Source organism: Vombatus ursinus, unplaced genomic scaffold (assembly GCF_900497805.2).
Source record: "Vombatus ursinus unplaced genomic scaffold, bare-nosed wombat genome assembly UNPS02015030.1, whole genome shotgun sequence".
Taxonomy (NCBI): domain Eukaryota; kingdom Metazoa; phylum Chordata; class Mammalia; order Diprotodontia; family Vombatidae; genus Vombatus; species Vombatus ursinus.
The window spans coordinates 516313-543546 of NW_020954808.1; the positions used below are offsets into that span (position 1 = coordinate 516313).

At 42.3% G+C, this 27234-nt stretch overlaps 1 protein-coding gene across 3 annotated transcripts in view; it reads left to right on the forward strand.

Annotated features, from left to right (window-relative positions):
* Nucleotides 1-27234, forward strand: part of LOC114030971 (zinc finger protein 665-like) — a 154123-nt gene that overhangs the window by 97475 nt on the left and 29414 nt on the right. The window contains exon 3 of one of the 3 annotated variants that reach the window (XM_027845942.1): nucleotides 15127-19848. The exons of the other annotated variants lie outside the window; for them this stretch is intronic. Coding sequence (XP_027701743.1) covers nucleotides 15127-17702 — 2576 coding nt within the window. The 3' untranslated portion in view covers nucleotides 17703-19848. Of the gene's footprint in view, nucleotides 1-15126; nucleotides 19849-27234 lie in introns of those variants that run through there. 3 annotated transcript variants of the gene reach the window in all.

Here is a 27234-nt window from a genome sequence, read left to right on the forward strand (position 1 = left end):
CACACACACACACACACACACACACACACACACACACACACACACACCCCTCCCCAAATATTGATGGTCATGGGGAAATAATTTAATTCTTGGGGTTCAAGCTGCTTTCTTGCTTACTGTCACCTAAAGAGGAAGGTGTAGGGCCCCAAGGTTATAGCCTAAGGGTAGATTCCTTCCCACCAAATGCTAGTTGCAGAAAAGACCATCATATGTACAGAATAGTAAATGAACCCTTTTATCTAAGCAGATGGCAAATAGAAGTTAGAGAAGTTATATAGATTAGAATATGCCAAACAATACACAGGGTGAATGAGCTCTCTCAATTTGACTAAGAGATACTCCTTGGTCTCATCTAAGTGGAAATTCCCCCAAGTTAAGAGGGACAAATGGAAACATGGGGATGTGGGGGGGCAGGGAGCTCTCCCCTATGTGTCTGTCTTCCAAAGTCTGTTATGTTTTTCTCTCAATCTCTTCTGATAAGGTTGGGAATCGTATCTGTCCTCCTGTCCTCTGGAAGCAGGAAACAACAAATCTCTCTTCTCCCATGCTCTCCTGCTAACTCTGTTCCTTATTTAAGTTTGCACACAACCCTGTATCATACTCCTCTCCACTAGTAAGGAAAGTCTTATATAAGTGATCCAGGCTTGCACCCCATGTCAGCTGATCTGTAAAAGTATTTTAGGACCCTTTCTTTCCCCTTCCCCCAGACCAGTGTCTGTCCTCAGGGCTAGAACTGTGCATGGTGCCCAGTAGGTGCTTATGACATACTTAAGGACTGATTAATTCCATTTGACTTCTCTCACTGGATGCTCACATGGCTCAGGGACTGAGAGCCAGGAGGACGTCCATTCTCCTATGGTAAATCCATGGGGAACCCCTAGAAGAATCAGCAGTGGTCCCTTCCTGGGGAGCTGGGCATAGGTGGTGGTGGAGATTAATAGGGAAAGTTCAGAAGAGAGGTGACATTTTGAGGAAAGACAGGGTTGTGTAATGGTCCTGTGGAGTATGAGATGCCTTCAGCAACTTCTCAGTTCCTTGGTTTGTACATTTCCCATGACCGACTTACTGCTTCACCCCATCTCAGCTCCACAAAGTGTTCTGTTTCATGTAGAAGAATTCTGGAATTCCTTGATCTGCTCTGGCTACATGCTCTACCTTGCGCTTGTGTACAGGTTCATCTCTACATTGTCTTCTCCTCTGGAGCCTTTGCCTTCTCATCCTCTTGTGGATAAGAACTGTGCCAAACCTCAGTCTTGGGTCACTCCCACCATCCACTGTATTTGCTCCAGTTTATGTGCTTCTGGAGGAAATGGAGAAACTCGTGAAACTGTGCTCCCTGGGTTCAAGATCTCAAGAGGGTCCTCCCTGTGTAAAGGCAGTCCTTTGATAGCTCCGTAATTAATTCATGCTCCTCCTCACCACAGCAGTTTCCAAACCTATTCACCAGTCCTCAAATCTCCAGTGTCTCCCTCTATCCCCACCCACTCAACTGAGATAGTTGTTAAGTCATTTCAATTGTGTCGAACCCTTTGTGATCCCATTTGGAATTTTCTTAGCCAAGATACTGGAGTGGTTTGCCATTTCTTTCTCCAGCTCATTTTATAGATGAGGAAACTGAGGCAAACAGGGTGAAGTGATTTGCCCAGAGTCACATAGTCAGTAAGTGCCTGAGGCTGGCTTTGAACTCAGGTCTTCCTGACTCCAGGCCTGGTGTTTTATCCACTGTGCCATCTTGCTTCCCTGAAGACATCTTTTGGACATCCGAAAGAGATGCAAGATTGGAGGTCAGCCAAGAATTTGGGGCTTGATAGGTAGATTTGAGAATCATTAGCTTAGAGATGTTAATTAAATCCATGGTTGCTGATGAGATCCCCAAGTGAAGTAGTATAGAGGGAGAAGAGAAGAGGACCCAGGACAAAACCCCCAGGGACACCTGTCTCCTGAGGGCTCTCTCCTGCTGGCCTTTTCAGTGCCACCCACCCACCCCTCAGGGCTCAGAACCCTGCGTCCTCCTCTAGAGACAACTCCCAGGACTCCAGGAGAAAACAAATCACATGTTAATTTCAAAACCATCCTGTTTATGGTCTGTGATCCCACGTCCCCTCTGCTGGGGGGTCTGTCTGCCTCTAGTCTCTCCTGGCTCCAGTCCACCCTTTCTTCAGTCACTAATGTGATTGTCCAGAAGCTTGGATGAGCTCATTTTCAGAACCATGCCAATTTTTGCAGGTGTCACAGGGGATAATGCCCCAGTATGAAGCCCCATAGGCCTCTCTCCCTGCCTCCTCCTCTCCCCCATACTGGTCTGTACCCTATCTTGTTGGATTTTTTTTCTACATTTGCCTGTACATTTCCCTGTGTCCATGCTTTCTCACTCCTTTAGATGCCAGTTACCCCCTGGGGTTCCAACTCTCTTGCTTCCAGGACAAGTAGGCTTTTCAGGCACCAAATCCCAAGTCTAAGGTCCTCCTCACCTCCCTTCACTCATGGTGGCATTCAGCAGTGGAACCCCCTACTTCCTCCAAAGTAAAGTTCCCCCCCTCCCACCTTTCCCCACTTCCTTCTCACCCACTCCCCCTAGGTTACTCTTTCTGAGACCGCGGAGGTTATCTTTCCCTCATTGCTAGTCCTTGATTTGAACTCAGCACATCATTCACTCTTTTCTGTTCCCTCCTCTCCTTCCCCTTTTCGTGTACCTTTCTGTGTTGTAGTGAAGTTCCACAAAACAAACATTGGCCTGTTTTGTTTTAGCAGGGTGTTGCTTGGTTCTGTTTATAATGCTCATTTTCTGTCCCTTTACTGTTATCTCTACCAGATTTCTCCCTTCACCCTTGTCTCCTTGTGTACCTTTAGAGAGAAGTCTCTTACTGATCTTTCTGTTGTCACTATTACTATTGCTGCCTGCATTTATTCACTCCTTCCTCAGTTCTGTTCTTTGAAGTGTTCAACAGCAGATAATTCAGTTCTGGTTTTCTTTCTAAAAATGTTTCAAAACTCTTCTTTATTATTGTATGTTCATCTTTTGCCCTATATAGTTATGTCCAGATTTGCAGGCTAGGTCACCCTAGGCTGCATCCTGAGCTCCAGTGCTCTTTAAAATACATTATTCTATTCCCGCTTCCTTTTCTAGTGGGGACTGAGTAGTCTTGTGCCATTCAAATGTCTTTTGCTTTGAATGGGATGGTCTCTCCTGATGGCTTGAAGGACTTGTTTCTGAATTGGATTATTAAATTTAACCATAGTGTGTCTTGGAGTTTGTACCTTGGGTTCTTTTCTGGAGGCGCTCTGTGAATTCTGTTAATTGGAATTTCATTTTCTGTGTTCTGGATAGTTCTTCTCTGCCTCATTTGTTGTGGTGTGAAGGTTTTTTTGTCCTGCTGTGATCCTTAGCTTGTACCTCTGCGTCTCACCTTTAAGATCCACACGCTTGCATCGTGGGCCTGTTCTCTTTTAATGTTTTTTGTTTCTTGCTTCTCTTCTTCTTGGTTGTCCTTGACTTCTGTGTATTTGCATTCCCAACCTATTGTTTTCCCTTTTGTTCCTTTGGTGAGGCTTACTATTACATTCAAGTTTTTTTATTCTGTTTGTTATTTTTGCTGTGCAGGTCATAAGTTCTTCTCTCATAATTCTCATTTGTCTTTTAAACCACTCAGAAGCAGCTTGTTGTGGTCCCATATTCTCAAACTCCACAGGTCTTCTGTCTCATCAAGTGTTGGATCATTTTCCTTCATTTTGCAGATTTTATTCATAGATGCTTGAACTAATTTACTAGATCTGGAGGTCATATTTTCTTCCATTACTGTTTTTCCCTATTGATTTATCTGTCTGTGTTCAAGGTCGTTAAGATTTCTTCTTGAAATCTTTGGCACTTTTAGACGTTTTACCCTAACTTGTTTTTCTAATCATTCATTTCCTGACTTCTTCCCATCTCTGATTATGGCTTCCTAGGGGGCTGAATCTCAGAGTATCTCAGCCTCCTCCCTCATTCGGCAGTTCGTGGTTCACTAGCCTCAGTGGAATTTTAGGTGTTCAGAACTGGCCCTCGCTGGATACTGTGTTCTTTTCTCTGACTTGGTGAAGTGCTGCACAGACCCGTACATGCACAGTGTCCTGTTCTAATGACCAGTTCCTTTCCTGTGTTCCTTAGTTCTCTGGCTCAGATTATGCTAACATGGCAGTTCAGAGCCTGCTTTCCCCCTCGTGGTAATTCAGACATTTACTGTGCCGATTCTTCTGGGTTGTAGCCCCTAGGAGCTACATACTTTTGGTTCTGAAGGGGTTGTGGCCATGCTGGCTGTTGAGGCCAGACCAAACTTCCCAGCCTGGAACCAGGGTCTCTAGATGATTGGAAATAGGGAGGGGGGAATGGGGTGCAAGGGTGGGTTTTAATGGAAGTAAGTCTGTGCTGTGCCCTTGGGTTTGCTTGTGTGGCCTCACTGCTGGTAGCTGGGAGGTGGGGAAGGGCACTGAATGAGTTTAGGGAGTATCAGTTTCTGGTTTGTTTGTTTGTTTGTTTGTTTTCTTTTGGTGGAGGGGTGGTAGTTACCTTCTTTTGGATTCTGGGTGTCCTAGAGTATTAAAACCGCTGAATTTGCTTTATCTTTTGAGCTTTGGGAGGTCATGGTGGATTGTCTGGAGAAAATGTCTAGTCTGTCCTCTTGTTCCTCATGCAACTCAGCAATACAGTTTTCCAGTTAATTTTTAAACTTTGTTTCAACAATCCTTTATTGAATGTAATTTTATTGCATTATGGTCAGTAATATTTCTGCTTTTCCGTATTTATTTGTGAAGGTTTTATGTCCTAATACATGGTCAATTTTGTGAAGGTGCCATGCACAGCTTAGAAACAGGCATATTCCCTTCCCTTCCTCATTCAAAAATCCCCAGCTATGTATCATATTTAACTTTTGAGATGATTCTAAATAACTCTAAAATAATTTTAAAAAATTTTCAGTTCAGTTTATCTAGATCTGAAAGGGATAAATTGAGATTCCTCCCACTATTATAGTTTTACTGTTGATTTCTTCCTGTAATTCTTTTCATCTTTCCTTTAAGAATTAAGATGCTATGCCATTTGGTACATGCTTATATTGATATTAATTCATTGTCTTTTAGCAAAATGTTCTGTCTATACTTGCTTTTCTCTGTTAATTAAGTATAATTTTGCTTTGTCTGAAATCATGATTGCTACCCCTGTCTTCTTTACTTCAGCTGAAGTATAATAGATTGTGCTCTAAACCCTTTTTTTAAACTCTTGTGTATATTCTTTCTGTTTCATGGATATTTCTTGTAAGCAACATTTTGTTGAATTCTGGTTTCTGAGCTATTCTCACATCTTCTTGTTTTATGTTTGAATTTCTCTCATTCATAATCATGGTTATGATTGCTACCTGTGTATTTCCTCCCATTCTCTTCTCTTATACTTGTCAAGATATTTGGAGACACTCTTTTTCCAGAGCTGAGGCCCAGCAAGCAGACTGTGTCCTTAGCTTGGTATGGTAACAGTCCTTTGTGCTCTGGATGATCTCATGCTCTGAAAAAGTGTATTGCTTTTTCCAGCACCAGATGTTCACTAAGGGATTTATAATTTTCATATTAATCAATAACTGTTGTTGACCTGAAAGTTGGTTAAAGAGGCAACAAGCTAGGTGATAAGTAAATTCATATTGTTTATTCCCTTAAGTTAGTGACATGTATATGGAGCCAGAGCTCTAACTCTGACTGACGCAAGCAATTTTAGGGGGACATTTAAACCCTGATTCAGGAAATCTGTGTTAAAAATATAGCCTCCATATGTTTTTTAACATATAGATTGGGAAAGGAAGTTTCTTAGTAAATAGGTTGTAAATACAATAAAATAGGAGAATGTCAAAGTGTCAATTGAAATTATAGATCCAGGATATCTGCATTTCCCCTACATAACATATGTCCATAGGATACCAAGATAAGAAAAGTCCCAGTATTCAAGAGAGTGTCTGGTCCCAGATATCCCGTCCTTAGTGATCACAGACAGGAAGAATGCTGGTCAGTTGCATCTGGTCCTATAGTTGCTGACACAGGAAGAAGCGTTTTTAGTTCACTCAGAAAAGATTAATTCAGGTTTTTGGTCCTTATTGGGGCTCAATTGATCTTAAATGATTATCACTGTTTAGATCTGTTGGAGTTCCCCCTATTTCCCAGGGACCTGAGAGCCAGTGTGCTGCAGCCTAAAGCCATCCATCAAAATCTCCCAACATGCTAACAATTCCTGAACTCCTGTGCTTGTGTAACCGAACCAGCTACTGCACTCCTGTTCCTGCCATACTAACTCTGGTTCCTTACCCCACTGAATAATCACAAGCTCAACGACCCTTAAGACTTAGGACAACTAATTTAAGAACTGTTTCCTCAGGACCCAGGAGCGTCTGCATTGTCCATGCTTGAGCCTGCCTTGGGAACTGCTAAGAATGATTGTGTAGTAGTCCCACCCCATTGTGGTTTTTATGTATATAAGACCTGCCTTTGCCTCAGCATGTTAAACCCTCCTTCTCAGGAGAGTCGGCTTTTGCTTGCAAGCGGTTTCCTCACTCTTAAATTAATCAAACTTTTGTTTAATCTCTGACACACTTGCCTCTATACAGCTCTGTTCTGCTCTGGTCATTCCCAGGTTAGAGGCCGGTTCTGGTCTGGTTGACGTACTGATCCTTCTATTTTTTTCCCCTGCCCCCTCTTTAAGAGTCTGTTTTGCTTCTAACTAATGCCTCCTTTATTCTAACTTCCCTTCCCCCCTTTTCCCTTAACCCCTTTCTTTCCCATTTCCTTGTTCTGTTACTTGTACTTTTGTACCCAAATGTGTGTTATGTGTATTTTTTCTTCCTTTACCCAGTTTGGATGAGAGTGAGGTTTTTTTGTCTACTCCCAGTGCCCTCTCCTTTTTGCATCAACTCATCTTTTCACACCCCACTTAAGTGAGATAATTTTTCTCATTCTTCCCCATTCAATCTGTTCTTTTTTGATCATCCAAACACAAAAGAATCAGACTCAGGCTCCCTAATTAGATTCTCTCTATGACCCCTAATGATGATAAAGTTGTGAGAAGTTAGATCTCCCCATGTAAGAATGTAGTTTAATTTTGTTTAATCCCTTATGATTTTTTACTCATGATTACTTTTTTATGCCTCTCTTGATTCCTTTGTTTGTATGCTAAATTTTCTACTTGGTTCTGGACTTGTTTGGAAATCCTCTATGTCATTAAAGGTCCATATCGCCCCCTCTCCCCCACTCCCCAATAGGGTTCTGTTGTTTTGCTGGGTAGGTTATTCTTGTATATAAACCTGGATCCTTTGCCTTCTCGGATATCATATTATAAGCCCTCTGCACCTTTGTAGTGGTAGCTGCCAGATCTTCTGTGATCCTGATTGTGGCTTTATGATATTTGAATTATTTTGGGCTGCCTACTATATTTTTTCAATTTTCTTTTATGATTCCTTGAAATATGATGTCTGGGTTCTTTTTTTGTTCATGGCTTTTGGGTGGTTCATTGATTCTTAAATGATCTCTCCTTTAGCTATTTTCCAGGTCAGTTTTTTTTCTGTGAGGTATTTCACATTTTCTATTTTTTCAGTCTTTTGGGGATGTCTCATGGAGTCATTAGCTTCCATATTAGCCAATCCTCATTTTCAAAAAATTATTTTCTTCAGTAAGGTTTTATAAATCCTTTTCTAGGTTGTTAATTCTTTTTTTATGTCTTTTCCCCCTAGCTTTTGCCTCTTTTCTCTTTCCTTCCTCTACTGCTATCATTTGTTTTTTAAATTCAGTTTTTAACTTCTTTAATTCTCATTTTAGCTCTTTTATAAGTCATTGTTGGAAATGTGCCCCAGCTGCCCTTTTCTTTGCGAGCTTGCTTGTAAATGTTTTCAAGTCAGTTCTCTTATGTCTTTTTTTTTTGAGCATCCCTGTCATCATCATCGCTCTTTATGGATGAGTTCTTTCTTCGTTTTCTCATTCTTCCAGCCAGCTTCCTGATTTTGGGCCATATGTTAATGCTGGGCTCTGCACATTTTGGGGTGATGGAAGGGGGAGACTTCTGACCTGAGTTTCTATCCTTCTCTTTCCTCTGCTTTCACAGCTCTGGATAAGCCTCTGCATGCTTTCAGTGCTTTCACAGTGGTGTGATCTGTGGGGAGTTCTGTTCACTGCCTGCCTGGTCTGAATTTTGTGAGATTAAGTTCCAAAACTGGGTCTATCAGCTTGTTTCAGTTTGGGAGTTCCAGCATACTCCTGCTTGACTTGGCCACTGTTGATCCACTGGAAGGCTCTGTTCAGCGAGTCCAAACTCACGGCTCCCCTTTGGTCGAGATTGTAGAGCCATGTTGCCTTCAGGATTGAGAGGCACATGGCTAGTTTGCTTGCTGGAAGTTGTTTCTAGGGCCTGTGTCTGTGACCCAGCACTTGCCCAGCCATCCCCTGGAATTCGGTGGCAACAGAGCTACCAGATGACGTAGCTGCCATTCATGTACCCAGCACTTGCCCAGCCATCCCCTGGAATCTCTTTCTGGTACTACTGTCAGTCCTTGAGTCCTCGAATTCTTCCTACGGGACTCCTGGACAAATTCACCACTGTAGTGTTGGCAGACTTCTGTCCATCTTCCTGGACTGTATAAAGACTCACTATGACTCCTTGGTTTGGCCAATCAGAATTCAGGCTGGTCGAGGCAGTTAGGTGGTACAGTGATAGAGCACTGGCCCTGGAGTCAGGAGGACCTGAGTTCAAATGTGACCTCAGACACTTGACACTTACTAGCTGTGTGACCCTGGGCAAGTCACTTAACCCCATTGCCTAACCAAAAAAAAAAAAAATAAATTCAGTCTGGTGCTTTCTCTGTACCTTTGTTGCGGAGGTGCAGGGGGAGAGCTATATTCTCCTCTTACTTCTCCCTCCTGACTCTACTTCTCTCAGGGGCTACTCCAGTGCTGGGCTTTCACCACTGGCTTCAGAGCCCACTTGATCTGGATTTTGCCTAGAGTTCTGGTGCTAATTGGGACTTCACCTGGAAAGCTCCCAGGCTGCTTTGTCTTCTTGGCCTTGGAAACAGAACCAACAGTAGCTCAGGTGAGGAGCGCAGAGTTCATGGCCTGATATTGCTTCCTATCAAGCTGAACTACTTTGGCCACTGATTGGGGAAGGCTTGGAATGGGCTCCAGAGCAGTTTGCACTGTTAGTCCCTAGAAGACCAGAGCTAGGCTTTGCTGCCATGGGCCTGGGAGAAATCCTGGCTGGGCTGGGCTAGGATAGAGTGCTGTAGATCTCATGCAGAGAGCCAGCCCCAGAGCCACTAAACTCCTGTCCTGTGCTCTTTGCCCTTGATCTCTGACCTTGCTCTTGTTTAATCTAGGATTTCCACAGCACTCTTGGAGTGGGGATGTGGGGGAGGTGGGGGAAGGATGCTGTTCTGTCACTTCCTGTTGTGAGTGTGGAAATCTGGAAGCCATTCTTGCTATCTCTGAGTGCATCTCTGAGCCCCAAGGGAGTGTTTGTGGAGACTGTGCAATCATCTGTATGCTGTGTTGGAACAATTTCTTATAACCCCCCACACCAACAGCTGACCTTTCAAGAATAATTGTGCAGAAGGTGGAAGCAAGACTGCGTTTCTGTAAAAATAGTGTGGGGAGTTTAACTCGGCTAGTCCCTGCAAGTCTGATGGGGCAAGGTGAGTGACCAGCTGTCAGGAGCCAGATGCGTCCGGTCCTATCATAACTGGGACTCTGCAGTCTGGTGCGTTCTGTGAGTGTTGGCAGATGGGCTTGGGAATCTTTCAACAGTTATAGCAACAAGCTGTTCCAATGGTCCTCAGCCAGAAGAGCTCAAGAAGCCTGTTGGTTGTTATTCTGTTTCTTAGAAAAAGGAACTGCCTTTTGATGTAGTGGAACTCATGGAAAAGGTAGAAAAAAAGACTGGATTTTTGCCACATATGTCTTTAAAATGTTAACTTACTGATGGGGGAATTCAGAGCATTTTTTGCTTACTACAATGCCATTACTGACAAAGGAACAGGACATCTCAGCAAGATTGATAAAGAATTCATCATGGTAGCAACAAATGCTAGTAACAGGTGTCTCTGCCGTGTAATTGCCCGTGGTGCTGCACAGAATATGTTCCAAATTGACTGTTCTAGCTGGTCAGGCTTGTCCATTGGACCTCAAGAGTTAACTGTGCCAAAATTTGTTTTTGCTGCTAGTCAAGCTAATGACATAACGGAAGAACATTTTGAAAAGCCAGAGTGCAGGGTTTTTGATTGTGAAGATGCCTGGTACAGAGCTGCCGTTTTTTTTTTTTTTTTTTTTTTTTGGAAATCTAACCGTATTGCTTATTTTATTGATTTAATTTCCAACAAAGAATGATCTCAATGTCTGTAACAGTATGTCCCCCACAGAGGCAATGTAAAATGTGTGTATTGTGTAAATTATGATATGTTTATTAATAAGTTTTTTCCCTTTAATGTTTAGTTTATATATACCATGGGAAATAAACTCATTTGCTGTTCAACCTGGTAATACTGCTTTTGCTAGGTTCATCACACTTCATGGTAATTGTTGAAACTTGTGTAAACATTGATAATTCAGAAGGGCTTTTACCCATAGAGGAGGCTATCAATTTTTTAAATTATGAAAAAATTACCTTATTTTCCAACTACCCTTCTTGCTTTCTCATTTCTGTAACATTTCCTTATAAAAAAAGATGGAAAAAGAAAAACAATAGTCCAGAAACCAATACATTGACTGAGTCTGACAGTATATGCAACATTCACCATCCATCATCTCCAACCACTTCTATGGAATGAGGGAGGTACATTTTTCTCAATTCCTTTCTGGGGCTAAGCTTGGAATGGCATCATTGTCATTATGCATATTATTTTGCTGGTTCTGCAGCTTTCACTCACAAGTCTTCCTAGGTTTCTCTGAATTCTTCATTTTGCTTTTCATGGCGCAGTAATAATATTCCATTATGTTCATGTGCTACAATGTATCGAGCCATTTTCTGATCACTGTATTGGTACGCTATTAGTTTCAGGTGCTCTAAAAGGTGCATTTGGAGGAAAGGGAAGCAGAGATGAAACTCAAGAGGAATTCTAAGAGTTCATAACCAACTATATCAGATCAACCATTTTAATTTAAGCCCTTAGGGTTTAAGATTTTGTAGTTTTCTGACAACTTTTTTGCTGTTAAATGAAAAATGAGTCTGTTCAAATGAAATGTAAACATTATTTAAACATTCTTTTCTGAAGTAGATTTAGGGATTCTCAAATGAAAAACAGGGCAGTATAATATTTAGATCCATTTTATTTTAACATTTTACCTACTTTATGATCCCCTCCCTTCCTCCCCCCCCCCCCCCCACTTTAGGTGTGTTCCTGATAGGCATACTGGGTACCTTCTTTCTCAGTAGACCAACCTCCAGTGACTTTTACTAATGGATTGTAATGGTCATTTAAATAAGATTTTAATCCACAAATAACTATTCTCCTAATTTAGGTTTAAATAAGGATTCTCAGAGAGGTGTAGGCACTTATATCATTGGCCAATAGGTGAACTCTTACTGAGGTAAGAGCAGAAGAAATACAAAACTTGAAGGCAAGGTCTTGTATGTAAACAATTCTTTTAAGATTTATTTTACAGGGGAATTGGTTATATTCCACTGTTTCTTCCCCACATTTGTATAGTTCTCTTTGACTTTTTGAAAGTGCTTTCATAGCTTTTATGTGGTTAGAATTATATATAGCCTACATAATATTTTCCCTGTTCATTCTTTTTTCAGTATTTTCTCAATTAAATAGTCAATAAACAATAATCTACTTTGAGAGCTGAGATATATTAAAGCTTGATTTGATTTAACTGTGAAATAGGATTAACTTGAGTGAATAAAATATCAAGTAAGAGGGGATTGTATTATGACTACACCTTGAATATTGTACCTCTTTAGGTAATTTCACAAATAAAATTAATTAAATTGGTAAATAGTATAGGGGATTCTGTAGCTTGGAATAAACTGAGGTTGGCCAGAGAAGCTAAGGGCAACATATTTGGGGGGTGGGTATTTGTTTCTTTAGCTCTATTGAGAAGGGAAATGAGGCTCAAAGAAAGTCTAAAACCTCTTCTTGGCATGGATGTGATGATGAGAACTGAAAATTAAGGGGAGGTAGAGCTGCTTAATTTTCACTTTCCTTCTGTTTTCTGGGCAATGAGAATGATGTTTACACTGGAAATGATAGACCAGAAATGCTAACAAGGAATTGCTACCCAAGAAAAGTGAAGAAAAGAATTAGTAAGAGATCACCTAGATGCCCTTGATGACTTCAAGTCACTCTACCCATATGAACCATATCTTTGGGTCTTAAAAGGTTTGAGAGAGAGTTCTTATTGAGCCCCTGTCTGTAGAATTGGAAAGAATATGGAAAGCAAGAGGGAATAAGACTGGTGAAGGGGAAGTGCTATCCTGATTCTAAAAACGTGGAGAAAGGGAAGAAGGTATCGCACAGAGCTCGGATGACTTCATAATGGGTGGGTCATAGCATATTCACTTTTATAGAAATCCGTCAGTGATGGTATGCTCTTTGAATTAGCAGGATCCCAAAGAATCTTGATGTTCTAGGTCATGGGGGTTGGTATGTAAGAAGATGAAATGCAATAGGGAATCAGTGGAGGGAAGCAGCTTTATACAGTGTTTCTTCCCAAAAAAGTTTGTGATCCTAGGGGATTCAAAGCACACGTCAGCTTGATGTGGCCCCAAAAATCTATCTTTACCTTTGACTGTATTTGAGAAAGATAGCTTACAGTAATATGGAGGTGATGGCCCCACAGTTATCATGTCTGCAGCTGTCTCCTCATCTCTAAAATGGGCTAATAATGGCACTTCTCAGGGTTGTAGTGATGATGATGAGTTATTTTTGAAGGGCCTAGCAAGCCTTAAAGGACTTTGTAAATGCTAACTTTTAGCATTTCCTTCTGTTTTGTTATGAGAGGAATATCAGGATGCTGAAGAGCCCTGAGTCTCAGTCAGGGAGGATTATTTGAAAGAACTAAGGATATATAGCCTGGAAAAAAAACTAATTGAGGAGCTGATCATCCTCTTTACTTCCTGGAAGGGCTGGTGATTCTGTTTGGCACAGTGGACAGTGCCTGGAACAAGGCATGAAATTTAGAAAAGACAAATAGAGGGTTCCTTTCAGGGCAGATTGCCTAAGAAATATAGCTGGTCCTAAGTAGAATGGACTTCCTTGAAAAGGGGTGCAGTCTCCCTCCTTCCTTCAGGGTCTTCATTTCCAGGCTGGATTGCCCCATATTGGATATGTGGCACTGTAGACTCTTCTTGTGTGTTCTAGATTGGATGGCATCTGAAGTCCCTTCAAAACCCTTTGAGTCTGGCTCTCTGCTCTAAAGTTACCAGTGATCTCTTCATTGACAAATCAAATGACTCTTTCTCAGTTCTCACTTTTCTTAACGTCTCTGCAGGATTTGCTGTGGTTGAGCTCACTCTCCTCTGTTTTTGTGACATGTTTCTCTTTTGGTCCTCTTCCTACCTGGCACACCACTCCTCAGTCTCTTGAACTGAACTTTGTCGTCAATGTCATGACAGCTTATTGAGAGCCTCCCTCAGAGTTCAGTCCTCTGTCCTCTTCTCTTTTCTTTCTTTACTCTCCCCCTCAGTGTCCCAGTAGGTAGCCAGCCTTCTAGAAAGCTAGGTTGTTCACTTTGCTGTTCCATTACCCTGCTCAATAATTAAGAGCACATGTTACTGGAATAGCTGTTGAACAAGAATGAATCCCAAGAGAGCCCCCAAAGAGAGCAATGATCCCTGGCAACTGGCCCATGCCACATTCGCCTGGGGCCCTGCTGCCACACTTCTGTTTCTCTTTGGTACCCAAAGATCCAGAAATGGCTCAGGGAAAACTGGTTCCAGATTGCAGGAGGGATGGTTCAGAGAAGGGTTACTTGCAAATTGGGGTGAATCCTAATGACCATCTCAACCCTGGAATGGTCTGAGTGCTTTGTGGACTGAAAGCATCACCTAAGTGTGTGCTATTAGTCACTTCATTGTTGACCTTGGGCAAGATACTCTGAACCTCATTTGCTCATCTGTAAATATAAATAACATGCCCTTTTATAGCTTTGTCTTGTTGATTTATGAAGATTCAGTGATGTGATGTATGGAAAGCACTTAGCAAAATGTCCAGCCCCATCATCATGCTTCATATGATGATGGTGGTTAATTAGAACCTGTGGGTCCCAATGACAGAGTGAGAGATCTTTCCCAATATCCTCCTTTTGCAGATAAGGAAACCTAAGGCCAAAAGAGATCAAGCATTTGCCCACCATCACAGAGATAGCAAGTAAGGGCTGGGATCTGACCTCAACTTCAAGGAAGAGTTCCTTCTGTAGTACAATGTTGCTGCCTTCTCTTAGTGTCATATTAGAGTCTTAATTTTGAGGTGATTAGGACTTGGGTTCAAACTCCAGATAGTCTCCCCTCATTCCTGCTCTCCTCCTGATATTTTCTCTCCATCTTTTGCCACTCACCTCTCTTTTTTTCCCCCTGTTGTTGTTCATTCGTTTCAGTTGTTTCTGACTCTTTGTGAACCCATTTGGGTTTTTTGTGGCAAAGATACTAGAGTGGGTTGCCATTCCCTTCTCCAATTCCTTTTACAGATGAAGACTGAGACAAATTGAGTGACGTGCTAAGGGTTGCACAGCTAGTAAGTGTCTGAGGCCATATTTGAACTCAGGAAGATGAGTTTTCCTGACTCCAAGCCCAGCACTCTATCCACTACGCCACTCAGCTGCCTTTACCTCTTTGTTACCAGTATTCTGATCTAGTATTCCAACTCCAATCTGACTAGTTGGTGTTCTTCATTGTCTGTGCTCACTTTACAAGGACATTAGTCCCCCTTCCACCTCTTTAAATGGCTTCCTCACTAGCTCTCTTTTGCCTTTGCCCATTGGCTCCACAGATTGTCAGGTCAGGTTTGATGGCGCTCAATACCAGGTGGCTCTTGCATCTGGGTACAACGTACATGTGCATTACCCCACCCCCAGTTTCCTTTCTCCCAGCTCTAAGAACTGGGAACATTCAAACTTTCTATCAATCTCTTTCAGACTTGGAACCTAGGACTAAAAACAAAGAGGCAACTCCAAAGGAAATCATAATAGGTGAAGAATCATCCTCATTGGTGAAAGTTGAGAGACTCAAAGGGGCAGACTTTTGTAACTCTACGCTTGGGGAATTTGGGGAAGGTGAGAACCTGGAAAAGCAGCAGCCAGTAAAGCAGGAAAGTGAGGTAAGAATGATTAAACGTCAGAAGATTCCAACTGGAAAGAAATTTTATAAGTGTAAAGAATGTGGCTTCAATCATGGCCCAGCCTTTGTTAAGCACAAGAAGATTCACATGGGAAAAAAGCCTTATAAATGTAAGGAATATGGTAAAGCCTTCCCTCGATTTTCAAGGCTCACTCAACATCAGAAGATCCGTGCTAGAGGGAAGGTTTATAAATGTAATGAATGTGGGAAAACATTTACTCAAAACTCAGTCCTTCTTCTACATCAAAGGATGCATACTGGAGAGAAGCCATATAAGTGTGGTGAATGTGGAAAAGCCTTCATTTACAATTCAAGCCTCATTAAGCATCAGAAGATTCATACTGGAGAGAAGCCTTATAAATGTAATGAATGTGGGAAAGCCTTCAGGCAGAGTTCAGATTGTGTTAGGCACCAGAGGATCCATACTAAAGAGAAGCCTTATAAATGTAATGATTGCGGGAAAGCCTTCCCTAGTTTTTCAAAGCTCACTCAACATCAGAAGAGCCATACTAGAGTGAAGGTTTATAAATGTAACGAATGTGGAAAAACATTTACTCAAAATTCTACCCTTCTTTTTCATCAAAAGATACATACTGGAGAGAAGCCATATAAATGTGATGAATGTGGGAAAGCTTTCATTTACAATTCAGGCCTCGTCAAGCATAGGAAGATTCATACTGGAGAGAAGCCTTATAAATGTAATGAATGTGGGAAAGCCTTCAGGCAGAGTTCAGATGTTGTTAGGCACCAGAGGATCCATACTGGAGAAAAACCTTATAAATGTAATGAATGTGGAAGAGCCTTTAGTCAGAGCTCAGATGTTGTTAAGCACCAGAGGATCCATAGTGGAGAGAAGCCTTATAAATGTAATGAATGTGGGAAAGCCTTTATTCGGGGCTCAAGTCTTACTGCACATCAAATGATTCATACTGGAGACAAGCCTTATAAATGTAATGAATGTGGGAAAGGCTTTCCTCAATTCTCAAAGCTCACTAAACATCAGAAGATCCATACTAGAGTGAAAGTTTATAAATGTAACGAATGTGGGAAAACCTTTCCTCAACACACAAGCCTTGTTTTACATCAACAGATTCATAAGAGAGAGAAGCCTTATAAATGTAATGAATGTGGGAAAGCTTTTTCTCAGAGGTCCCACCTAACCCAACATTTGAATACACATACTGGAGAGAAGCCTCATAAATGTAAAGAATGCGGGAAAGGCTTCAGTCATGGCTCAAACCTTATTAAGCACCGAAGGATTCATACTGGAGGGAAACCATATAAATGTAATGAATGTGGGAAAGCCTTCAGTCAGAGTTCAGCCCTTGTTAAGCACCAGAGGATCCATACTGGAGAGAAGCCTTATACATGTAATGAATGTGGGAAAGCCTTTAGGCAGAGCTCAAATCTTATTTCACATCAAATGATTCATACTGGAGAGAAGCCTTATAAATGTAATGAGTGTGGGAAAAGCTTCAGTCACATCTCAGACCTTGTTAGGCACCAAAGGATCCATACTGGAGAGAAGCCTTATAAATGTAATGAATGTGGGAAAGCCTTTAGTCAGAGCTCAGTTCTTGTTAAGCATCAGAGGATCCACAGTGGAGAGAAGCCTTATAAATGTAACGAATGTGGGAAAGCCTTTATTCTGAGCTCAAGTCTTATTGCCCATCAGATGATCCATACTGGAGAGAAGCCTTACAAATGTAGTGAATGTGGGAGAGGTTTCATTGAGAGTTCAGCTCTTATTGTACATCAGAGGATTCACACTGGAGAAAAGCCTTATACATGTAATGAGTGTGGGAAAGCCTTCACTCGGAGCTTAAACTTGATTGTACATCAGATGATTCATACTGGAGAGAAGCCATATACATGTAATGAATGTGGGAAAACCTTCAGTCATGGCTCAGGCCTTGTTAAGCACCAGAGGATTCATACTGGAGAGAATCCTTATAAATGTAAGGAATGTGGGAAAGCCTTTAAACAGAGCTCAAACCTTATTCGACATCAGAAGATTCATACTGGAGAGAAGCCTTATAAATGTAAGGAATGTGAGAAAGCCTTCACTCAGCGATTCCACTTAAAAAAACATCTGAATACACATACTGGAGAGAAGCCTTATAAATGTAAGGAATGTGGGAAAGGCTTCAATCATGATTCAAACCTTATTAAGCATCGAAAGACCCATTCTGGAGGGAAACCATATAAATGTAATGAATGTGGGAAAGCATTCAAAAAGTTTTCAGGTGTTTTCCAGCATCAGCGTATTCATACTAAAGAAAAGTCTTATAAATGTAAGGTATGTGGGAAAGCATTTACTCAGAACTCAGTACTTATTAGCCATCAGAAGACTCATTCTGAAGAAACACATTAGCAGCATACTGAAATCCTTTATTCCAAGATCCTAATGTATTTCCAAGGACGCATACTGGAGAAAAGAATTTTGAATGTAATCAATGCAGGAAACCTTTAGTTAGTGTTCCCAACTTAATGAACACCAGATGATTCATACTTCACAGAACTCTTAGAAAGAAATGAAAGTGGTAAAGTCTTCATTCATGGTTCCAGACCTTGTTAAAGACTGTATGATTTGTACTGCTGCAAAGCCTTATAGTTATAATGACTATAGGACCTGTTCTGTATCATTTCCTATCAAAGAATTCATACTGGAGAATAGCCTTATAAGAGCCAAGAACCAGAGATAACATTGAATAGCTCCTCACACTTTGTTCACCATCTAGTTAATACTGAAAAAAAAAACAACCCAGTGATGAGAGCTAATATTTCTCTGTGGCCTTTAGGGTTGACAGAAAGCTTTCCGTAGCTAGCTTATCTCATTTGATCCTTACAACAACCTTGTAAGGTAGGTAGGTGCTAGTATTATTGCCAGTTTCCAGATGGGGAAGTTAAGTGACTTGCCTACAGTCGCATAGCAAGTATATGAGGCCAGATTTAGCACTCCATCCATTGGGCCACATTTTAAATACAATGAATATAGGAGAGTCTTGTGTGGCAGGTCAATCCTATCCTGTAAATTACCATGAATGAACAAATGACAAATATATTAAGAGCTCATGGGGCTCAGGGTTGGCACCTTGCCATTTCCCACCTGTCTGTAGGGCTTCATCATGTTCCCACCAGTACCTTCCCACATTTCAGCTTCTTTGTGTAGTTTGTCTTCCCTCATTAGATTGTGAGCTCCTTGAGGCAGGGACTTTTTTTTCGACCTTTCTTTGTGTCCTCAATGCTTAGCACGATGCCTGGCTTATATTAGCTGCTTAATAAATGTTTATTAATATGGCTTAGTTCCCCGTGGATCCCCAAACGTAAATTGTCCCAAACAGGTCATTGAGCACAATTTTAAAATACAATCTCAACATATTAGCGTCTTGGCAATGAGAAATGTGGTGCAGTGTTTACCTGGTGGCCCTTGAGATCACTGTCAGTCCCCCAAATAAAACATAATGTCAAGTTAATACACAAGACTTTACCTATGTATGGAGTTGCTGAATGAATCACTTATAGAAGATCTGCCTGTTAACCCAACTCATTTGCTTATCTATAGCATGGAAAAGATATTTAACAAGGCTGTATTCTTTGAGTATACCACGTTGATGTGGCAATTTACTTCTTCATCTCCATAGAGAGGTGGCTCACTCTAAGTGAATAATGTCATCTAGTAGGTCTATATCTCAAAGAAATAAAAGAAAAAGAAAGGAGACTTTGATGTGCCAACTTGTTTTTATTAGCTCTGTTTATTGTGGGACAAATTAGAGACTAAAAGTGTCTTCCTTCCTGTTGGAGAAAGCAATATTGTTATGCCATGAGAAATGATGAAGTGGAATCTTTTAAAGGAAACTGGGAAGACTTATAAGACTGATGCAGAAGAAATTAAATGGAGCTTGGAGAACGATTTCTATAATGATAGCATCATTTAGAAAAACAACTTAGACAGACTTTCAAACTGATGGCTGCAGTAATCAATCACCAGTCCAGAAGAGAGAGAGGAAATACACCATTCAGCTCTTGGCAGAGAGGTGGTGATGAACTTATGATTTAGAAAAAGACATGTTTTGTTTTGGGATGTGGCCAATGTGTGTATTAATTTTACCCATGTACTCAGCTGTCTGTGGAGGACTTTATTTTCTGTATTGTATTCAATTTGCTTGACTGGATTGGGGAAAAAAATAGAGGTAGTGGGAAGGATAAATTAATTTTTTTAAGGAAGTAATAAAAAACAATAGGTGTTTGTGCTCTAATATGCGACATTTATTTCAATACAATTTATTATTGTACAGTGGTATTGCTCTGAATTAAATTCAGGTAATGAACCACACTGCCAAAGAGGGCATTCTTTATCTTGTTATTTTAAAAAAAATGTATTTCAGTGTACTGTCATTTAATGGGGTAGCACTGATAATGGTATGAATTGGAAAGGTTTATTGAAAAAAGTGAAATGCAAAAGCATTTTAAGTGGACAATATTTGTATTTTGAAATCATTGTATTTGCAAGATATATATGATGCATAATAAAATTTTAAAATGTGGCAGAAATATTAATCAGTAAACTTTTTTTAAAGCACCTACTACGTGCTGGGCACTGTACTAAGTGCTGGGGATACAAAAAGAAGCAAAAGATAGTCCTTGTCTTCAAGGAACTTATCATCTAATTTAGATCTTATAGTCAAAATAAAGTTAAAGCCAATCTTGATGGCACACAACTGCAATCCCTGCTTTTGGGGTAGGGTAAAGCTAGCTTATCGGGTGTGTTCACATTCAGTTCAGCATAAACAGGGTGAGCCCCTCTGAGCAGAGGGCTTCCTAAGGAGGGATAACCTAGCCTAGGTTGGTAAAATGGAGCAAGATCAGACTCTGTGGCCAATTAATATTCAGATCTGGCCCATGAGTGACTACTGTCCTTCCAGCCTAAATGAGCCAGGGAGACCCAGTCTCCAAACAAATAAATTAAAATGAAAAACAAAATACAAATAGAAATTTAAAAGAATGTCCCACTGGAACTCCTGAGTTTGAATACCATCTTTCACATGGACAAATCTCTTCACCTCTCTCGTGCTCAGTTTTCCCATCTGTGAAGTGGAGCTATTGGACTGGATTGCCCCTGAAGGCCCAACTCTAAACCCTGGGGCTCAGCTGAGTGAAGCATCCCTGCCTGTTTCCCCTAGTGGTCTGCCAGTCCAGCCTCAGGGAGGGGAGGAACTAGAGTTACTGGACTCCTTTTTGACTTACACTATTAAGAAGCCAGCTCAACAGCCTTTGTCTTAGTCCCCAGAGACAAGCAGGTCCCAAGGAGAGTTTCCATACCTCTTCAGTCAAAGAACTATCCCAGCCCACATTGCAGGGATGCTGGTTGATTTTTCTTTTATCACATCCTCTCTGTAGGTTCTCTGACCCACTTAGAGCAGCTGTTCCAAATCTTTTCTCTGTTCTAGTAACCCATAGCAACCCCTCCCCAACCTCCCTTATGTAAGAACCTTGTTGAAAGGTGCTGGTGTGCTGGTAAGTTTAACAACCAGCTCTCTGTGAAAAAGAAAAATAGGTGGGACACACTTTTAAGTTCAGACTGCCTTATTAACATGTTCTCTGTCATTGTAACAGTCAACAAAACAGTCAGTCATGCCCTGCTGTGCAGTGTGGCTGATTTCTGGGTGATTCTTCTCCTGGAATGTTCTCTGGTAGAGTTGATTCTGTGATCTCAGTCCTAATCTCTATGTCACTAACATAAAATGTCCCTTATGTGTCCCATTTTCTGAGCCTTGAGAGAGGAAACTGGAGCCAAGCAGATGTGACTGAACAGGGTTTTGAGAGAAAGCACCCTCACAGATGGCCTGGCTCTGGACCCAGCAGTCAAGGAAAGGAGGAGAATGAGGAAGCATGTAAGGGGTCAGCGGTGGAGCAATGTATATAACTCAAGCCCCGGGAGGTAGAGAGACCATCTGGGAATTCTGGAATACGAGGTGTCAGAAGGTCACCAGCCTGATGTTTGATTTGTGACTGGTAACAAAACTGATAGATGACAAAGGAATTAGAGAGAATGGAATCCCTCCATTTTTTACTTTATTTAAGTAACTGGAAGAAATGTCCAATCATGGAGTTAAAGAAGAGTGGGTCATTGAAGCATTTTTCAAGCATAGAAGGGAATAAAGTCCTGATGGAAACACAGCCAAATCAGCCTGTTTTTAAGGATACATGTTGATTTTATTACAAATACGTTAAGGCAAATGGTTGTCGAATTGCTGAATCTCACATGGGGATTGGCAATTCTGAAGGAAAGCCTTTGATTCTTTCTATTTGAAAGCAGGAGTGACCCCAGCTCCTGGACTTTGGGGTATTCTCAGGAAGAGAAGTTTGGAGAAGAGATAGGTACTGATATGTATACCAGTCCTTACACAGAATTCAGTAACACAACAAGTATCTTATATAGTAGAGGAATCAACAAAGGAAAGTGTGCAAGATAAAATCAATGGAACTTCCATGTGAGCTAATGATCATGGTTGGGGAACCTGTAAATTTAGAGCCTACAAAAAATGCCATATTTCTCTAGTATCTCAGAGTCTCGGGTATCTCAAAAATCAAATGTCCTGGGCATAGAATCTCTCTAGGTCTCCCAGCAAAAGCAAAGGGCCCAGTTCCATCCCAGATGGGCCACATATGACACTGGCAAAGCCCATTTCATGCAGGCCTCTCACCTCTTTGATGGAACAGATCAATGCTCCTGCCTGTGTAAGAAGTGGCAGAGTTGGTGAGGGAGGGTGAGAAGAGAGATTGACCCTCTCTGGAGCTGCTTCAAGGCTTTTCAGCAGTCTCTTCAGGCTCATGGGGGTCCTTTGAGTGCTTTTCATTCTGTTACTGCTTTGGGTGCCCCTGGCTCCCAGGCTTGAGAGAGAAGATGGTTGATGCCAAAGCCCACTTCTGGCTGCTGAGGGAGAAGACTGTGAGAAGAAACTGAAATGAGTCCCCAGTGGCTCCATTAGAGACCTCGGGGCGCTTCCCCTTGGGCGAGATCCAGGACTCTGTCTCTCGACTGAACTGAATTACCTCGCTCCCCGTGGGGGAGCTCCTTCGCTTTGTATTGTCTGGTATATGTTCCTGTGTGTTATACTTTCTCTAATTTCTGTTTGACCCACATGGATAAATGGGTTTCTTTGCTATTTACTTTGTGTGTTGTTGAACTGGTAGTTGGTTGCAAAGGGAATAAAGCCTTAGATATAAAGCTTGGGGTCCTGCTTGCCCCGCCTCCCCGGTTAATGAAAATAGTGATCAGATGTTGCTTTGAACCTCAAAACCACATTCCCTAGAATAACAGTATTTCAGAAAGCAGAAACATGTAGTACTAGCCTGGTACCACCTTTCTCTGAGGACAACAGAGTAGGGGCCTCTGACCCCAACCTCCTACTTACCTACTTAAAGGATTAAATTAAATTAAAATTAAAGTCTCTCTTGGAGAAAAGTTGGAGAAGAAGAGGCTAGATGTGTCTATTCTGCCTTCCTTTGAGCTGCGCAATGATACTGGGGAACAGCCCTTGCTACATTTAGCCTTCTCTCCTAGGTTCCCTTCGGGGGACCCAGTTCTGACTATATCAGTTCTCTTCTCTAGGAGGCCCAGTGGTTTGATGCTGTTTTCATGATAAACCAAAATTCTTTTAACCTGGTCATTTGAAGCCATTATACTCTGCCTCCTACCTGTCATTCCAGGCTGGTTTTTACCTGATTCCCCTTCACTTATTCTGTGTCCCAGCCAAAATGGCCAACTTGTGGCTTTCCATTCATTACATTTCCTCTCCTGGCTTTGTGTCTCCTGTGCTTAGAGCCTTGGTCTCTTGAGGTCCAACTCTTCACAGTCCTTCCTTCAGTCCACCTCCTGAAAGGTCCCTTCCCAGATTATGTCAGTAGCAGCGCCTTCTCCCTCCACTTGAAATCACTGGGCATTGTTTCTGCATCTGGCCTTTTACTTACCTGCATAAATTTCACATTGCCCCTCCCTTCAACTCCACCCTGTAGTAGAAAGGACACTAAAGTTGGATGCCTTTCTGTTGTTGTCTCCCAAGGATAGCACTGGGTCTAGTATATATAGGTTGATTAACTCAGCCACTCTTCCTGACTCTGGGGCCTGTTTGGACCAGGGTCAGAAAGTCAGGAGGACCTCGGTGATCCAATGAACAATCCATGGGACAATGGAGTGTAAACCTGTCTGTGGCTCAGTGTCCTCATCTGGGGTACCTACCTGATGAGAGGGAGTTTGGGGAAAAGACTTTATGGGCTTACCTCTAGTGTGGAGTAAGGGAAAGTACCTTGGAACTGATGTCTGGGGACCTGGACCCTTGGCCTGAACCTGGGTCATTCACTGTCCCTCTCTTAGCCTCAGTCCTCTCCTCTGTAAAGGGAGAGATGACCATATTCATAGGAGCATGCTCACAGGGATCCCTTTACCTTTAAATCCATGACAAAAAAAGCACATGGCATGCCATCCTAGGGTAGTTTGATAACACAGTTGAGACAGCACTGGAGATCTGCCCTTACCTGTGTACTTGCTGTGTGACCCGTGGCCGGTCACTTAACCTCTGCCTTAGTTGCCTCATATGTAAAATGGGGATGATAATAGCACCTACCTGTAAGGGTTTTTGTGAGGATTAAATGAGATAATATTTGTAAAGTGCCTGTCACTTGGTAGGTCCTTAAAAAATGCCTATTTCTCCCCAACCCCCGCCCCAGTCCTTGAAGTGGGAGAGCAATGGGAACTGCCATTAAACTTTGAACTGTCATGAAAATGGTGGAATTTCAATGTGATTTTGACATGGAAAACACGAGAAACAAATATGAGAGAAATTTGATACCTGATTTGATAATTCTCCTAAGGAAACAAGGGCAAGAAGGCAACCTGGTAGGACTGAGTACAATCCTGAGCCGTCCTGGGAAGGATGAAGGATGAAGGAGAGAGTCCTGATCATTCAGATCCGGCAGTCGTGGGAAAGGGATGACGTGCTCCCTTAGGAAGAGGGTCCTAGATTCTGTCCTAAAACAATTCATCGGTGTCTGGATCCCCAGAAGTCTGCTCGGGAAGGCTGCTGATGTCTTGCTTCTTGTGTCCATGGGTAACTCCCTCCTCCTTCTTTGTCTCCTTTTCCTCAGCTTCTTTGCGGGGGAGCTTGGGCCCGAGGAGCCAGTGGAGTTCTTGGGAGCTCTAGTGCCATGATCCTTCACCCCCCTGGGGCTCACCTGCATCGTCTGTAAAAGGAACATCTTGAAATAAGTGATCTCTAAACTCCCTTCCAGTTATGAAGGACTGAAAAAAATGAAGGGAAAAGAAACCATTCTACCTGGGGTCTGCAGTGTGAGGGTCCATGACTGTCCAGATTGAAAGGAACGTTACAAGTCATGTAGTGTGAACGGTCATAATGTGGATAGTTCATGGAAGGGAAAGAATGTGTAGGGAGGGGAGTGGAATGGACCAAGGTTATAAGATCAGGAGAAGATCTGGGATCCATAGCTTCAGTGGTTTAGATTTGTTAAGGGGCTTAGAAATGATTCCATCACATCCTTTAATTTTACTGAGGGGAGAAACTGGTGCCCAGGAAGGGGAAGGAATCTGATTACCCAAGGTCACACAGGAAGCTGGCAATCTTTTTGTTGTTTTGTTTTTTGTTTTGTTCTGGGTATTTCGTTGTTATTTTTTGTTTTGTTTTTTTGGAGGCCATCGGGATTAAGTGACTTGCCCAGGGTCGCACAGCTAGTAAGTGTCTCAGGCTGGATTTGAACTCAGGTCCTCCTGACTCCAGGGCCAGTGCTCTGTCCACTACACCACCTAGCTGCCCCAGAGCTGTCATTCTTTGCCTGATGTTTTGACCTTCAAATCCCAGGTTCTTTCCAGTGTGCCATGCCTGGCTTCCAATAAAATAGAAGTCATAGTCTTGGATCAAGCAAGAAATAGCAGGGCACTATGGGAAATTGAGAGGGAAAGAAGGAGGAACCTTATGTCCACTGGAGATCTTCCTTTTCATGATCAGATGAGTGATCAGTGAGGCAGAGGACACCGGTCCTCTCAAGGACTCCTCGTTCATACTGATGAGAGAAGGCCCACAGGGCCTCGAAAGCTCCTCTCTTCTTTTTGACACGCAGATCAGATGTTTGGAATCATGAGCTGTTCTCGCATCTCAATCCACCAAGAAGCATTCAGTGATCCCTCACCTCGAATGTAGTGGTGGGCCTTCTAACTGGTCTCTCCGATTCCTGGCTTTCTCTTCTCAGATTTCTTTTGCATAGAGCTTCCATTTGGTATTCCTCCAACAAAGTTCTGACCACATCACTCTCCTTCTCAAGAGGATCTATGCACTGCTTTGGGTGTTCAGGATAAAAGAGCAGATTTGCTTTCAACGTTAGAATCCATCATACTCTCTCCTTTAGCTGTCTTTCCAAGCTGATTTCACGTTACTTCCCTTCTGATGCTAATGAACCACATCTTGTTCCCCTTCTATCCCATGTTCTTTCCTGCATTCATGCCCTTGAACAAACTGCCTGTTTTCTGTGTTTATAATAATTTATCCTCATAATCCAGCTCTTCAACTCACGATTCAGCTCTTCACTGGTTCCCAAAAGATTCACTTCATATTTTAACTATGTTTGTGAAGTTTTTATGACCTGGCACAGTTGGTCGGTCTTACTCAACAGGGAACAGGAGGGAAAAGGGGTAAAGAGAAAAGTAGGAAAGCTTAAAGGGGAGGGTAGATTAAAGAACAATGGTCAGACGCAAAACACACTCTTAAGGAGGGACAGGGTTCAAAAGACAAGGACAAGTATAAAAGAGTAAGAAACGAGGGGATATGATTAAGTGATGTCTAATGACTTTCACCACCGAACCTATGCATGCTAGTTCCACTCTATTTCTGGACTCTGTCACAGTTAGCCTGCTGGCATGTTGTGTGGGATCAGAGTGACTGCACTGCTGGCTTCCCCTTCATCTTGATCTCCTGCCCAGGTTTACTCACTGAAGGCTTACGTGCTCGGCTGAAGGTTAGACCAGAGCCCACCTCTGCTCTTGGGCTCAGGGTGTGGAAGTTGTTCCCTGCTCCTTACACAGATAGAGAGCCCCTGACCCCATGCCACTGGGAACAGTCTCCTGGACCTGGTGATGGTAGACAGAGCTGCCAGATGGCACCCATTCCCGCCCTCCCCATAGTAGTAAAGGGGTCCCTTTTCCATGCCTGGTGCTGAGTAGCTCCCATCACTGTTTGTGCTACCACAGCCGGCTGTGCCTTCTGCCTGTAGCGAAACGTTCTCTGTCACTGCCGAACATTTAACTTATCATAGATTCATATTCCGCCATGCTCCAGAAACACAGTATCCAAGGTCTGCCCTTCTCAGTAGGTCAGTAGTCACTTGGTGGGGTGGTTGTTCTCTTGGAATATTTTGATTCACAATGCCTCCATAAGTCCTAGGTTCCACAACTGAAAGGTATTAATAGAAAAGTTTGAATGTCCCAGTTTTCTGATCTTTGAGAAAGGACAGTGGGGATGAAGTTAAGCAACTGAAAGTAGCGTGCAGAAAAAGCCAGCTTAGGGTTGAGTATGTGTGAATTCAGGAGGGTCTGAGAGAGGCGGGAGGGGGACTGTGTGTGTATCTAAATCAAGCACAGAGGATAAGAGAGACCATGTGGGAAGATTGGAGCAGGTGATTACAAGATCACTATTGTGGCATCTGATGGGTGACTGGTAATAAAATGTTTAGAGCACAAAGGATGGAGAAAAGAGAAAATGCCAAAAGGAGAAGGGGGATCAGGGCACACCATCTGGAATGGGCATTTGTTGGTCATCCCTTCAAGGCTAAGAGCCTAGGGCGACTAGAAGGAAGCATTACGTACCCCCAAATGCCTTGGATTTGGAATCCATAGCAGT